The 16,111-nt window shown below is 47.3% G+C and overlaps 2 protein-coding genes across 8 annotated transcripts in view; one reads left to right on the forward strand and one right to left on the reverse strand.

The window, feature by feature from the left end:
- LOC128329604 (tubulin delta chain-like) overlaps positions 1-16,111 on the forward strand; it is a 32,963-nt gene that overhangs the window by 5,588 nt on the left and 11,264 nt on the right. For 2 of the 5 annotated variants that reach the window (XM_053261113.1, XM_053261111.1), the window contains exons 2-6: positions 3,609-3,711; positions 7,091-7,186; positions 7,646-7,707; positions 9,723-9,860; positions 14,674-14,815. In XM_053261113.1, the coding sequence (XP_053117088.1) occupies positions 3,614-3,711; positions 7,091-7,186; positions 7,646-7,707; positions 9,723-9,860; positions 14,674-14,815 (536 nt within the window). In that variant the 5' untranslated portion in view covers positions 3,609-3,613. Of the gene's footprint in view, positions 1-1,872; positions 2,291-3,608; positions 3,712-7,090; positions 7,187-7,645; positions 8,075-9,722; positions 9,861-12,673; positions 13,354-14,673; positions 14,816-16,111 lie in introns of those variants that run through there. The other 3 variants (XM_053261112.1, XM_053261114.1, XM_053261116.1) reach the window with 3 other exon arrangements.
- The window catches only part of KIF9 (kinesin family member 9), a 38,713-nt gene continuing 35,764 nt past the window's right edge, over positions 13,163-16,111 (reverse strand). For 2 of the 3 annotated variants that reach the window (XM_053261104.1, XM_053261105.1), the window contains exons 21-22: positions 14,988-15,080; positions 13,163-13,561 (exon numbers count right to left, since the gene is read on the reverse strand). In XM_053261104.1, coding sequence (XP_053117079.1) covers positions 13,508-13,561; positions 14,988-15,080 — 147 coding nt within the window. In that variant the 3' untranslated portion in view covers positions 13,163-13,507. The remainder of the gene's footprint in view (positions 13,562-14,987; positions 15,081-16,111) is intronic. The other variant, XM_053261107.1, reaches the window with a different exon arrangement.

The following is a 16,111-nucleotide window of genomic DNA, read 5'->3' on the forward strand; positions in this document are numbered from 1 at the left end:
ATTTGGGTCCTCAGATTTTGTTGGACTACAACTCCCATCAATGAACCCAGAGGCCAACAACATCTGGGGAGTCAAGTTTGAGAATCTCTGTCTTATGGAACTCTACCATCGGTGTACAACCTTTGTACAGTGGTGTGGTTTTTCCGGACATCATGTTAATTTTTAGGTGGTATATAAATATCTCAGACATGTTTCCAGAAGCCCAAAGTATTTGAATATTTGATGGCGTTGGGGGGTGGGGGCGTGGGCGGGGAGACCCAGCAAAGCACACTTTATGGTGGTTTTAATGGTATAGTCAAGCAAATTTAAAGCTTTACTTGGAAAGTTATTTTTATTGGAAAACTGGTAAACATTTAAAGGCATGGTAATTCAGCAGCATGCAGTTCCTTTAAATTTTTTTTTAATTAATTAAATCAAGGACTGAACAAACCGTTAACATATGAATTTGCGCACACCCAAAGAGCTAGACATTCACATTCATAATATATGCATGCATCTTAGTGATAGTCACTTGAAAAGAGTTAACTATAACTTCAGGCAGTTTTAGTTTGACTGGTAGTCTCTTGCTAATTAATTTCATGAAACAATGCATTTTTGGAAATGGACATTTTTTCCATTACTGCATTTTTCCATGGAAAATTCTTCCATTTCTAAACATGCATGGTTTCACAAAGTTAATTGGCAACAGGAAAATGCCCACACCATGTCAGTGCCTCCGAAACACAGGAGGTGTGAGGCGTGGGTTTACAACACACCTGGGCAGCATCAGGAGGGTCTGCCTGTGTGGCTGTGGGGCAGAATTAGGTCTGTGTCCCTCTGCCATGTAGTTGCCTGTTGCCCAGGAGGACAAAGGATGTGTGCAGGATGCACACTAGTGCAGGAGTTCCCAGTTTGGGGTCCCTAGATGTTGTTGGACTACAATTCCCATCATCACCCAGGCACCACTGGCCCATCTCAGGGCTGCACAGCTTTGGCCCTCCATTTGTTGTTAGACTACAACTCCCATCATCTCTGACTATTGGCCACCATGACTGGGGATGATGGGAGTTGTAGTCCCACAACAGCTGGAGGGCGGAAGGTGTGTAGCCTGAACTAGCTCAGTATGGTTTTTTTCTGACTGGCAGCACCTCTCCCAGGTCTCGGGCAGGGGTCTTTCCCAACCCTGTTACCAGGAGTTGCCAAGCACGGAACCCAGGACCTCCTGCTTGCCAGACATGTGCTAGGTCAAGCTACCACTGAGCTAGGAAAAGCCAGTCTCATATCCCCACCATCAGACTGGCTCCCTTCCCATGGCCTTTTACCATGCTGCTGTTCAGGTGGAGAAATGCCGGCAGGCTCAGGAACATGCAAAGATCATCATCTGGCCCATATGTAAAAATCATCTTCATCTAAAAAGTAGCCTCTTTAGATGCTCAGTTTCCTGTAGGATTTCTTCCAGCAAGTTTTTCTGGGATTCCGTTCACTGGGAAGCACATGCTAAACAGCAAGGCCCTTTTCTCATATAGGTTCTAGTGGTTCTTTTTCTGCCTTTAATTATTTTATCTCCCATTTCCTTGCATCCCCACCATTGGTACCTGCTGGCTAGGTCACTCTTTTATTTTATTTTTCAAATGTGTCGACCACCCCAAACTTCTGTATCTGGGTGGCTTACAGCAACATAATAGATTTAAAGAATGAAAACAAAACAATTTCAAACCACAGTCCAATTAAAAAGCTTGGGTGAAAATATAAGTCTTTAAGGACTTCTAAACAGAGATGGGGAGGCTCTTATTTCAGCAGGGAGCACATTCCAAAGTCTAGGGCAGAGAAACCTCCCCAGATGATCTTAATAGGGAGGAGGGTTCATGACAAAGGAGACTCATCAGCGTTAAGGCCAGCTTTCACCTGTGATTCTTTGTTTCACCTGAGAGTTATTAGGGCTCTTCTGTGATTTGGTGGCTGGTGAACATCTCTGGATGCTAATGAGAACATCACCGTAGCCTTGCATTGAGACCAACAGGACTATTTCAGAGGAACACGGGAAGGTGCCTTAGAACTCTGGTCCATCCATCCCAGCATTATCTACACTGACTGGCAGCAGCTCTCCAAGGCTTCAGGCAGGAGTCTTTTCCAGCCCTATCTCCAGATGTCAGAGATCAAATCTGTTGACCTTCTACATGCAAAGCAGATGCTCCCGCACTGAGCTACAGCCCCATATGCGAGAGACAAGCAAAACTACATTTGCCTCCGAGCTGGAAGTCACCACCTGGGTTCATAGTTTGTGTTTGTGTGCACTTGAAACTTCTTACTGGTACGTTTAAAAAATGTAATATGTGAAAAGGGACAAAGAAGTACTTTCACGATGAAAGAGAGGAGAGCTGGTCTGGTGGTAGCCAGCATGCCTTGTCCACTTAGCTAAGCAGGGTCCAACCTGGTTGCATATGAAAGGGAGACTAGAAGTGTGAGCGCTGTAAGATGTTCCCCTCGGGTTGGAGCCGCTCTGGGAAAAGCAGAAGGTTCCAAGTTTCCTCCCTGGCAGCATCTCCAAGACAGGGCTGAGAGAGATTCCTGCCTGCAACCTTGGAGAAGCCGCTGCCAGTCTGTGAAGACTAGATGGACCAATGGTCTGACTCAGTAGAAGGCAGCTTCCTATGTTCCTATGAATGTCTCTAAGTCAAAAAGAAAGTTCTACAAGGAAAGGTTCACATAATAGATTTTTTAGCAATACGAGATAATCTGGTTTTCTCTGAGTAACATTTATCATTTATGCTACCCCGACTGTGTACATGTGACTTTCAGAGTTACAGGGGCAATGCAGGCTGCATTCCCTGCTCCCAAGGAGATTACAATTTAAAATAGTCATTTTTTTCTGGCACAGGTTAAGTATATGATAGGGAGACCAATATGGTCAGCAGCTGTTTCTGTAATCATCGTTGTATAGGTGGGCCAAACATATTCCTTGCCTTTTAAATATGGAATCCTTTTTTAGACAGTTCTAAAGATATGCCGGCATCAAGCTGATGATCACAAGGCCTAGCAACTGAGAGAAATGTTTCTCCTCTATCAGAACACTAGAATCAGGGGTCATCCCCTGAAGCTGAAGGTCAGGAAATTTAGGACCGACAGAAGGAAGAAATTTTTTTCACATCGCGCATAATTGAACTATGGAATTCTCTGCCACGGGATGTGGTGATGGCCACTAGCTTGGATGGCTTTAAAAGGGGCTTAGACAAATCCATGGAGGACACAGGTCTATCCATGGCTACTAGTCTGGTGGGTATTGGCCACCTCCAACCTCAGAGACAAGATGAGAGAAGGCATGCCCTCCCCTCTTGCCTGTGGGCTCCCCAGAGGCATCTGGCGGGCCACTGTGGGAAACAGGATGCTGGACTAGATAGACCTTGGGCCTGATCCAGCAGGGCTGTTCTTAGGTTCATTTTGAACTGAAGTTAAAATCCTCAGTAATCCATGCTAGATAGCAGATTGTAAACATGATTGTCCATGTAATAGAAAGAGCCCACAATGTGTCCTGTGTCTCGGGACTTAAGGAAATAGTAATGTGCAGTTGCATCCTGGCCTGTTCTGAAGTCCGTTTACTGTCTCTGCATTCTGTATATTTCCTCTTCTAGGATCCATGTCTGCAGTTTGGCTACAAATTGGACAGTGTGGCAACCAGATTGGACAGGAATGGTGTCAAATCATCACCAGTGCAAATAAAAAAGAAGCTGACATGTAAGGCTATTTCTCCTCAGCCCTACCACCAATTATCTTTGTGGATTTAATGAAATTGCATTCTGGAAACGCAGCCAGGTGCTGCAAAAATGATGGAAGCTCCCTGCAGCAATCCCAGCTTGTAACAAAAGCTTTGCAGCCCATTCCCATGTAGGTTTCCCTGGACTCAAATCTCTCTGTGCTCAGGAGAACTGAGTCACTGTGCATCAGATTGTGGCCTTTCAGCCAGGAGCGGCCTTTCCATGAGGCAGGGCTAGGCAGTCACCTCAGGCGCAGGCGGAAGGAGGGGCGCAAGGGGTAGCAACATTGGTCCCCAAGCACTGTGGGCCTCCCTGCTGACACGGCTCTTCCTCACCCCACTGGGGCCCGGTGTTCATTTTTCCCTCCTTGCCTCGCTGGAGCATGCCTCTTCTCCCTGCTTCTTCTCCCACATGAACTAGAAGCATCCTGCCTGGCTTGGTGGCAAAGTCCGTCAGTGAACATGACTAGGAACAGCCCTGCTGGATCAGGCCCAAGGCCTCCTTTTCCCCACAGTGGCCCATCAAATGCCTCTGGGAAGCCCACAGGCAAGAGGTGAGGGTATGATGGATGATGTCTTCTCTCTCTCTCTCCTGCTGTTGCTCCCCTGCAACTTGGATTCAGAGGCATCCTGCTTCTGACCCTTTAGGTAGCTTTTCTCCATCAACACCAGTAGCCATTGGTGGACCTGTCGTCTACTGTACTGGCTTTCTGCCCACATTTGCCACTTTCAAACATCCAAGGGCCAGTTTTGAATGGGGGCCACTAGCCGGGCCCCCTCCAGGGTTGTGGAGCAAGGCAGCACTCCGTGCCTGAGCCATTCTTGGGTCCCTCCTGCTTACATCTGCCCAACAGGTTCTCTGCCAGGAACTATGGACCCTCCCAATCACCATATTAACCCTTGGAGTAGAACACTGATGGTTTCCACAGACATCCCAGCTTTCCACTTTCCAGGCGTTCAGAGCATCTGGCTCCTTCCTTCTGAGCAAGAGGAGGCAAAAGAACTGGCTGCATTTGATCAAAACCCTTTCCTTGAAGGCCTCCAGTCGGAGACCTCCCTCCTTGGAAATGCAGTTCTATGTACAATGCTGGCTTTCATTTCAAATAAACGGTGAAGTGGGGTGGGGGTGTAGTTATGCCTTCCCTTGGATGGAAATACCCCTGGAGCTGAGGGCTTATAGGAACCAGGAATGGGGAAGGGCTGCTGTGCTGGGCCATCTCGCCATCTTTTGCGGATTGTTGCAAGAAGGAATTGCCCCTTATAAAACGCTAAGGAAGAATGCGCAAGGATTAAAAACAGCCAGCATTTTGGGCACTGAGCACAGCAAGGTATCGCTGAAGTATGAGAAAGGGCCTGTGTTCTCTCGGATCTCATAATAATGTAAGAATAACCTTGCTGGATCAGACCCAAAGCTCCCCTTTCCCCTTCTGGAGTCTTGTGAACAACACACCAAGGCGGAGGATTCTAGGCCAACGTGTTTCGAAGGAGGAGACTCACAAGTGCCCTTGGAAGTTGCTGACGGCCGCTCTCTTTGTTGGCCAGGGCCAGCCTGCCTGTTCTGATCACTGGGTGGCTAGTCAGTAAAGGGGATCGGGGCAGCACCCACCCACCCCCACACCAAAAACAACCAACACCCCCCAATAAAAAACACTTCTGCCCAAGACAAAACATACTGCTGCCTACCAGGGGCAGAGACACTATTGTGCGAATGGGTTCAAAGAACCCGGGCCGCCAATGGAAAAGGTCACCGAAAACCCCAGTGCACGTGACATCACACACACAGGGGCGTGGCCTCGAGGTCTGGAGAGCCCCAAGCAAGCTCTCCCGTGGTCATTTCAGGTAGTGTTTGCTGCCTGGCAGCCTTTATTTCCTTTTCTCTCCCTCCAGTGAGGGAGAGAAAGAGAAATAAATGCTGTCAGGCAGCAAGCACTGCCTGAAATGACCAGGGGAGAGTTTGCTCAGGGCTTTCTAGAGCCTGAGCCACGTGCACGGGGCATCACTAGAGAGGCTGCCGGGCGGGGCCAAGCACAGGCCGCTGTTCGGCTGGGTCCGCGCCTGGCCAAAGCCAGCCCAAAACAATGCAAGAACTCGGAGAGCAAGCAGCTTTGCCTCGGCCTGTGAAGCAGGGAGTTTCCACCAGCTCCTCCTCCTGCTGGTTTGCTTCTTCCACGCGTTCCATTAGCTGGAGTGGCTGCTAATCAGGGCTATTTCGGCTCTCATTCCTTGAGAACCCCTTGAGTCCAAGGAGACCGAAAAGGAGCAAGGGTGGCAGGGGGAAGGAGCCAGACCTCCAACGATGTTGGTACGTTCTCCATCAGGATTTTTTCACTTGTCAGGCATCATTTTTCACTCATCACAGACTAGCAGATGAGTGGATTTCTTCAGCCCTGATCATTGTCATCGTTTAATAGGGATGTGCACAAATAGTTTCGGGCAGCCGTGGGTGGGTGGAGAGCGGTGGCTTGAAGAACGAGGCATGCCAGTTCTTACCTGCTTTGCTGCCACCCTACCGCTTTTCCAGTCACGGCGCAGTCCTTCCCAAAAGGCCGCATTTGTGTGCCATTTGTGTGCCGCAGCCACGCACAGCCTTTTGGGAAGGACGGCACTGTGACTGCAATAGCAGCAGGACGGCAGTGGAGGAGCAGGAAAGGACCCGTGTGCCTCATTCTTAAAGCTACCACTTGCCCCCTGCCGAAATTTCAGCACCTTGCTAATGAGGTGCCGAAATGATTCAGGCACATCCCTATCATTTAATATTTATGAAAGGGTCCATGATGTAAGTTTGTGTATATGTTTGTTTTGCTTCCCAGCTGCCTGAATGGTAAGAAATTCCGGGACAGCTTCTGATAGGGTCAGTTTCTGTATACCGTGGACTAGTGTTATTGTTGTAGTATCTGTTTTTATTCATATCCATAGAGGTAGAGCAGGTGGGAAGCAAGGGGCTACCCAGACAAGCAGTTTTGGTTCTAAAGCAGCGTCTGTCCCCAAAAGCACCATCTATGTCAGGCCTGCTCAACTTAGGCCCCCCAGCTGTTTTTGGACTACAACTCCCATAATTCTCAGCCATAGCAGCCAATAGCCAGGGATTATGGGGATTGTAGGCCAACATCTGCAGGAGGTCTGAAGTTGAGCAGGCCTGATCTATGTGCATGGTGCTTTACATAATAACATAAGCAAGCACAGAGGCCTCTGCCCCAATGACCTTACAATTATTTTTTTTCTCCAGTGCAGGGAATCTAAATTCTGCCAGTGCAAAGGCAGGCAAGGCAGTCAAGAGGGAAAGCAGTCAGGGGTGGATGTGGGCAAAGCCTAAAGGCTACTTGGAACTTGCCTCTCACAGGCTTCTGGTGTCTCTTCCAGGTACCCATTCTACTCCCGCGATGGGAAGCTAAGCGTCATCTGTGTGGACAGTGAGCAAAAAGTGGTGAGGAAGCTCCAGAAGCAAATCCGAAGTGGGTAAGGCAAACAGCACCATCAATGCCATCTCGAGGTCCGTGGAGGAAGGACAGGATACCAGCGCAATAGATCAGGGGTTCTCAAACTTGGGTCTCCAGCTGCTGTTAGACTACAATTCCCATTGAGTCTTCCCAATGACCATTGGGGCTGGGGCTGATGGGTGCTGTAGTCTGACAACTGCTGGAGACTCAAGTTTTAGGACCCCTGGAATAGCTTGATTTTCTGGGATTTATAGAGGCTTTATGTTTTTTGTAGGGCTCTTTCCAGAGCTGAAGAATAAGATATGCAAAATAAGCAAATATATGCACATGCTTCATTTGGATAAGCTATGCATGCTGCAAAATCTGCCTTTCTTGGTGCAGAATGTGGGTATTCTTTTTTCAGTGCATGTCGTCCTGAATACAACCTCTTGCTGTGAAGCGAATAACATTCTACTCTTCTGTTTTGTTCCCTGCAAAGAGCACTCAGAGAGTCCAATCTCATCCTGGGGAAGCAAGGAAGAGGCAACAACTGGGCTTACGGTCAGTCTTGGAGCTCAGCAGGGTGGATGGGAAGCGTCTGCTGCGCACGACAAGGACTGAGGCCACGTCTGTGCTGGCTGCCCGGGGAAGACGGATGCCAATCTGGTCCACCTCGGAGACTTTCTGGGCTCACACGGCAGAATTTTTGTCTTGTTCATTTAGATGATTGATTAGGCTATTTCTAACCTTGTCTTTCTGACTTATTTCTAGAACACCTAAAAGAGGTGGGTTCCCCCACTTGAGTCCTAATCATATAAGAATAGCATAAGAATTGGAGAGGAGAGCTGGTCTGGTGGTAGCAAGCATGACTTCTCCCCTTAGCTAAGCAGGGTCCACCCTGGTTGCATACGAATGGGAGACTACATGTGTGAGTGCTGTCAGAGATTCCCCTCAGGGGATGGAGCCCCTCTCTGGGAAGAACATCTAGGTTCCAAGTTACTTCCCTGGCAGCATCTCCAAGAGAGGGCTGAGAGAGATTCTTGCCTGCAACCTTAGAGAAGCCGCCACCAGTCTGTGAAGACAATCCTGAGCTAGATGGACCAAGGGTCTGACTCATTATATGGCAGCTTCCTACGTTCCTAATAGAAGAAGAGCTTTGCTGGGTCAGGATCAAGGCCTCTATAGTCCAGCATCCTTTCCCTGCCGCCCCAGTGATCTACCAGGCCAGATGCCTCTGTGAAGCCCACAAGTGGGAGGTGAAGGCCTGCCCCCTCTCCTGCTGTTGCTCCCCTGCAACTGGTATTGAGAGGCTGGATGTGGCTTATAGCCATCAGGACTGTAGCCATCCCCAGCCACAATGGTAGCTCGAGAATCTGTGTTGTACATCAGTCATATGTCAAAACAACATAGCATAGTGAGATAAAAAGAGCAACCAGGAACATGCGTTTTAAAAAAAGAATGGACATAGCATTCACAGCATTTAAGACAGCTCTGGGGGGAGTAGATACATCATCATCATCAACAACAAGGAGCACCAAAGGGTGTCGTTCCGTGGCAGAGCATCTGCTTGGCTTGCAGAAGGTCCCAGGTTGACTCCCTGGCAGCATCTCCAGGTAGGGCTGGGAAAGGCTCCTGTCTGAAACCTTGGAGAGCTGCTGCCAGTCAGTGTAGAGACCAAGGGTCTGTCTCAGTAGAAGGCAGCTTCCCATGTTCCTAAGGCCTGCTGAAATAACCAGGTCTGTAGCTTGCACTGAGATCCCGTCACAGAGGCAGCTGAGCAGATTTTTCAGGACAGAGAGTTCCAGTCCTGACCTGAGTGCCGCCATAGGGGGGAAACCCTCCCATGCAACCCAGCAAGCCTCCCCTCTGAAGGAGGCAGAGCTTGTGTAAGGCTCCCCCTGAGGGAGTGGACAAGCCAGTTCATGCAGCACTCTCACCCCCCAAACCAGGAGGGATTAGATGCTTTCCGTTCCATGTCTATTCCATTTCCGAGACACTGGATCAGGAAAACTTCATGGGTGATAAAGGCTCTTCACTGTGAAGACCAGTGCTTTGAATTGGGCCATTAAGAGCCTTTCCGCCATGAACTGGAGAGGAGAGAGGAGAGCTGGTCTGGTGGCAGCAAGCATGACTTGTCCCATTAGCTAAGCAGGGTCTGCCCTGGTTGCATCTGAATGGGAGACTAGAAGTGTGAGCACTGTCGGATGTTTCCCTCAGGGGATGGAGTCGCTCTGGGGAAAGCATCTAGGTTCCAAGTTCCCTCCCTGGCAGCAACTCCAAGACAGGGCTGACCGAGAGAGATTCCTGCCTGCAGCCTCGGAGAAGCCACTGCCAGTCTGTGCAGACAATATTGAGCTTGATGGACCTATGGTCTAACTCAGTATATGGCAGCGTCCCCTGTTCTTAACTTGTCCACTCGTCCTTTAAAGTGGCCCAAGTTATCGCCGCACCTTGCGGTAGCCAAGTCCATCATTAAACTGCACATTATGTGGGGAAGTAGTTATGTCGGAGTCTAATGAGGCCGGATTTGCCTACTGTCATTAGAGCTCCGCTTTCCTATGGTTTGCAATCCACAGGGTATCATGACATCGGTTTGGAGAGTGAGCACAGCCTGTTCAAGAGGACAATGGAGAGCTTGCGGAAGGAAGCAGAGCGCAGAGACTGCTACTGCGGGACGGTGCTATTCCACAGCCTCAGTGGGGGGACAGGAAGTGGTGAGAGCTTCCACTGACCCAAGTATTTGCTCCCCACACCAGAGTTTATCCTCACAGCCATTCCCACAAAGCTGAACACATTCATTTCTCTCTCTCTTCTTCACAAAAGATGACATGGTCTTTGCATGTGTGATCTAGATCAGGCCTGCACAATATAAGGCATGGGGGCCAGATCCAGCCTAAGGAACATTTTTGCTGGCCCGCTGATAGCCAGCAACAGCAGGAGCCACAAAGCTTGGTATTTGTATGGGGCTGGAACAGTCGGGTGCCCCACTGACTGAGGAGGGTGAGGGCTTGTTTTCTGTCCATTATCCTTGGTTAAAATTATGGGCCTCTGGGGGGAGGGAAAGACCCACACGTAACTGGTAATTGCTTATAACTTCTCTTTATAATTGGGAAGTGCTTCCCAGTGCATTGCAGGGAGTGTTGCATGTATGACTGTCTGCTTGAGGGGCAGAAGTCGTGGGTGTGTGCTCGGTGTAAAGAGCTCCTGGCTCTCAGGGGACAAGATTGTTCCCTCAAAACCAAGGTGGCTGACATGGAGAAGCTCAGAGAGGTATGTGGATGACACCCTCAGGAATGTGATAGAGGCATCCTCTGCTGTCATGGAAAATGAAGGTCTCGGGGAAGGAGGACATCAGTCTGTAGAGAGGGGGGACTGCTCCCTTGGAAGGGGCCCCTTTCTTGGGTGATGTGCTCAGGAGAGCATGTGGGCATATATCTCCACATGCCTCTTGACACTCTCAAAGAACTCCAAAAGGTTTGTGAGGCAAGATTTTCCCTTGCAGAAGCCATGCTGGTTCTCCTTCAGCAAGGCCTGTTCTTCTATATGTTTAACAATTTTGTCCTTAAGTATTCTTTCCATCAATTTCCCCGGCACAGAAGTTAAGCTAACCGGCCTGCAATTTCCCTGATCCACTTGGATTCCTTTTTGAAAATCAGTCTTACATTAGCTACTTCCCAGTCCACTGGCACAGAACCTGATTGTAGGGACAAGTTACATATTTTGCTAGGAGACAGGCAATTTCATGTTTAAGTTCATTCCAAACTCTTGGGTAGATTCCACCTGGCCTTGGCGATTTGTTAATTTTTAGGTTTTCAACATAGTTTAGAACATCTTCCCTCATCACCTCAAACTGGCACAGTTCTTCAGCCTCCAAGCCTGAAAAGCTCAGTTCCAGAGTGGGTATATGGTCAGTATCCTCCACCGTGAAGACAGATGCAAAAAACTCATTCAGCTTCTATGTAATCTCCTTATCCTCCTTAATAATCTCTTTCACACCCTCATCATCTAAGGGTCCAACCACCTCCCTGGCAGGTTTTCTGCTACTGATATATTGGTAGAAGTTTTTGTTATTCCCCTTGACACTTCTAGCTATATGCTCCTCAAACTCTCTTTTTGCATCCCTTATTGTCTCCTTGCAATAAGGGATTTATAAGGGTTTTAGTGGACAGCTTGTTAAAAGTGTTGACTCAGTGCGCAGCAACTGTGAAAAAGACAAATTCCATGCTTGGAATAATAAGGAAGGGGATTGAAAATAAAAATGCTAATATTATAATATACTTAAACAAATTGATGGTGCGGCCACATCTGGAGTACTGCGTGCAATTCTGGTCACTGTATCTTAAGAAGAACGTTGTACAACTGGAAACGGTGCAGAAGAAGGCAACCAATATGATCAGGGGCCTGAAGCACTTTCCTTATGGGGCAAGGCTACGGCATTTGGGACTCTCTAGTTTGGAAAAGAGGCAACTGTGGGGAGACATGATTGAGGTGTATAAAATTATGCATGGAGTAGAAGGAGTGGACAGAGAGGAATTTGCTCCCTCTCTCACAACTCTAGAACCAGGGGTCATCTCTTGAAACTGATGGCCGGGAAGTTAGGAAGTAACTTTTTCACACAGTGCGTAGTTAATCTGTGGAATTCTCTGCCACGGGATGTGGTGATGGCCACTAGCTTGTATGGCTTTAAAAGGGACTTAGACAAATTTATGGAGGACAGGTCTATCAATGGCTACTAGTCTGGTGGCTGTGGGCCACCTCCAGCCTCAGAGGCACGATGCCTCTCAATACCAGTTGCAGGGGAGCAACAGCAGTAAAAAGGGCATGCCCTCACCTCTTGCTTGTGGGCTTCCCAGCGGCATCTGGTGGGCCACTGTGCGAAACAGGGTTCTGGACTAGACAGGCCTTGGGCCTGATCCAGCAGGGCTGTTCTTACGTTCTAATTAGTTTTTATTGCAGAAATCAATGCACTGAAAATTGACCTCTGCCTCTCATTCATCAAGTCATGGATGTTTCTGGCCCACTGGGGTGTTTGAGTTGTGCACCTCAATCTAGATCAAGAGAGTAACAACAAAACCGTTACATATAAGTCTCCAAAATGCCCTGTATTATTAGTGGAGGGGAAAGAAACAAAAAGGGACAAAAGTGTAATAATTACTCCATAGGGGTTCCCAGCCTTGGGTCCCCAGATATGGTTGGACTACAACTTCTGTCATTCCCAGCTATAATGGCCACTGTCTGTGACTAAGGATCATGGCAATTATAGTCTGGCAATATCTGGAGACCCAAGGTTGGGAACCCTACGCTACACTATGTTCAGAATAAAGTTTGCTATTTTATTTTATTCTTACATTTATGTCCCGCTCTTCCTCTAAGGAGCCTAGAGAAGTGTACATGGTTTATATTTCTCATCACAAGAACCCTTTGAGGTAGGTTAGGCTGGGAGAGATGTAACTAACCCATCACCCAGTAAAAGATTAACCTCACTTCTTGGTGTTATCTTCAAATAATATCTTCTGCATAAAAATAGGACTACAACTAAATATAAAGAAGACTAAACTACTGACAACTGGTACAGCAACCAGCCTCAGAATTGACAATGAAGACATTGAAGTGCTGGATCGCTTCTGCCTTTTAGAATCAACTGTCAACAGTAAAGGATCCAGCAGTCAAGAAATAAGCTGCAGACTAGCACTTGGTAGGGTTGAAATGAAGGCCTTGGAAAGGCTATTTAGATGCCGTGACGTGTCTACACCTACAAAGATTAGAAGCGTTCAGACCATGGTTTTCCCCGTGACACTCTATGGATGTGAAAACTGGACTTTGAAGAAGCAAGGCAGAAAAAACATTGACACTTTTGAACTTTGGTGCTGGAGAAGACTTTTGAGGAGACCATGGACAGCCAGGAAAACAAACAAATGGATCATAGAACAAATCAATCCAGAATTTTCTCTCGAGGCACAAATGACCAGGCTCAAACTATCCTACTTCGGACACATTATGCAAAGACCCAGCTCCCTTGAGAAGTCCATAATTTTTATTTTATTGGGGAAAGTGGAAGGAAAGAGAAGAAGAGGACGACCAGCAGCATGGTGGATGGACCCGATCATGACAGCAATGAATGCACCACTGAGGGACCTTCAAGGCCAAGTTGAAGACAGACCATCCTGCAGAGAATCCATCGATGTGGTCGCTAAGAGTCGACACTGACTTGACAGCTCTTAATCAATCAATCAGTCATAACCTAGAAGGAATCTCATTGGCTTGAGCAGGATTATGCATGAAGATAATAGCAGCCTCCTCTTTCCAGTAGTTTTAAATCTTTTTATATGCTGATGACATGAAGATTTTGCTCACATGGGGTTCAGAACACTGGCCACACACTCCTGATAGATTTCGATTTATTTACTTCATCTGCCTGGGGCAAGATACCACTTATATAAGCCTCTATGGTGGTTCTCCCCCCCACCCCGACTGATGGAGTAATGTAATTCATTCAAAAATATAAAATTGCCCACATTTTAAACCAGCTAATCTCTGCCCCCCACCCCCGCCCGCCTGCAAACTGGTCTGCAAAGCTGTACTCCAAATGTACTGTATTTACCTAAATCCAAGACTAGGTTTTTTCCAAGTTCTTTGATGTTAGAAATTTGGGGGTCGACCTAAATTCAGAGTCCTCCTCTTCCTTTTGGATAAATACAGGTATAAACTTTATTTAATCTGTTATTTTTAAGGGGGTCATCTTAAATGTAGTATTGCCTTATATTCAGATTAATATGGTAAATGGAGTGGAAGCTAGATTAACCAGCGTTTGCCAATAGGTTGCTAGCCCTTAAGGGCAACCAAGAATATTGTGGCATCTTAAAGACAAACCCATCTGTTGTGGCATGAGCTTTGCATCCATGATTTCCCTTTGCATCTGACAAAGTAGGCTGTTGCCCACGAAAGTGTGCGTTGCAAAATGCTGGTTGGTCTTTGAGGATGCCACAACGCCTTGGTGGGTTTTGCTGCAACAGAATGCCACATTTACTGTTCTCAAATTTAGCCCACAAATGTCAGACAGACATCTGGAGAGGTTTGTCTGCAGTTGCCACCGGCTCGTCTGGTGGCTACTCAGGGACAGGCCTTCTCCGCTGCTGCCCCGAGGCCTTGAAACACACTTCCTGCTGAAATAAGAGCCTCCCCATCTCTTACAGCTTTTAAAAGGGCAGTCAAGATGCATTTGTTCACCCAGGTTTTTATTTAGATATTGTTTTAATTGTGTTTTAATAGTTCTGACATTTTAAATTTTAATTGTTATAATGTTTTAATCTTTTTATCTGTATTTATTGTTTTGTTGTAAACCGCCCAGGGACCTGCGTTTTGGATGGTACATAAATGTTTTAAATAAAATTAAAAAATAAATATTAAAAGAGCTAAAACTGCGCTAAAACAACGGTTAATTCCTGAATGGTGCTGCTCTTTCCAAAGTACCCAACATTCTGGCATAAAGAAACATTAACAGGTGCCCGGTGGGGCTTTTCGTCCTAGGCCTGAGTTCCCGGTTATGTGAAGCTATCAGAGAGGAGTACCCGACCGGTCACATCCTGTCTGTCTCGGTGGTGCCTCATCAAGCTGGCGAGAGCCCACTCCAGCACTACAACTCTCTGCTGTGCCTTTCTTGGCTTCAGAGGTGAATTGAACATTGAGTTTGTGGTAGCAAGCATGAATTGTCCCCTGAGCTAAGCAGTGTCTGCCCAGATTCACATCTGAATGGGAGACTACATGTGTGAGTGCTGTAAGATATTTCCCTTAGGTTAGGGGCTGGGGCTGGTCTTATCTGGGAAGAGCACCTGCATACTTACGGGCAGAAGGTTCCACGTTCCCTCCCTGGCAGCTTCTCCAAGATAGGGCTGAAAGAGACTCCTGCCTGTCGCCTTGGAGAAGCTGCTGCCAGTCTGTGAAGACAATACCGAGCTAGATGGACCAAGAGTCTGACTCGATATATAGCAGCTTATATAGCAGCAAAAGTATAAGCATGCATATGTATTCAGTACTTGGTTTGGGCCCCTTTTGCAGCAATTACTGCCTCAATGCAGCGTGGCATGGATGCTATCAGCCTGTGGCACTGATGAGGTATTATGGAAGACCAGGATGCTTCATTAGCGGCCTTCAGCAATTCTGCATTGTTTGGTCTCATGTCTCTCATCCTTTTCTTGGCAATGCCCCATAGATTCTCTATGGGGTCAGGTCAGGCGAGTTTGCTGGCCAATCAAGCACAGTACACTGTATACTTTTCAGAGGTCCGATATTGTTCTATTCTTCAATCCTTGTCTTCTTGGTTCCATGTAATATTCTAATTTTCTGAGATTGTGGATTTGGGGTTTTCATGAGCTGTACACCATGATCATCACAATTACAACAAATTAAGGCTTGACTTATCTCGCTTTGCATGTAATGCGTCTGTCTCATATATCAGTTTCACCTTTTAATTTGCATTCCTGAAATTAATGGACTTTTGCACGATATTCTAATTTTCCGAGTTTCACCTGTATGTCCCTACAAGACCTGGGAGACATATTCCAAGAGTCTTCTGTGTGGAGTGGTTGGTTCTTCCCAATTTCGAAGGAACATACAGGAAGGATTAAGGCCACCTCCTCGTATTTAAAATCGGCCAAGGAAGGTTTTTGGGTGCATACCGTGATATGTTACCCATCTTCCAATGATTCCTAACAAGCAGCTTCAGGGAGATGAGCACACGTGAGCCGAGAACGCCAAAGAAACTGGGGCTGTCACCTGATCAAAGAAAGTATATGGATTTAATCAATTAATTCATGGGTTCTCAAATTTGGGTCCCTAGGTGGTGTTGGACTACAATTCCCATCATCCCTTGTCATCACAATGGCCAAGTGGCTGGGGATGATAGGGGTTGGAGTCATATCATCCACAGCCACTGGCCATTGTGGCTGAGGATGATGGGAATTGTAGT

Source organism: Hemicordylus capensis, chromosome 6 (genome assembly GCF_027244095.1).
Source record: "Hemicordylus capensis ecotype Gifberg chromosome 6, rHemCap1.1.pri, whole genome shotgun sequence".
In the NCBI taxonomy this organism is placed as follows: domain Eukaryota; kingdom Metazoa; phylum Chordata; class Lepidosauria; order Squamata; family Cordylidae; genus Hemicordylus; species Hemicordylus capensis.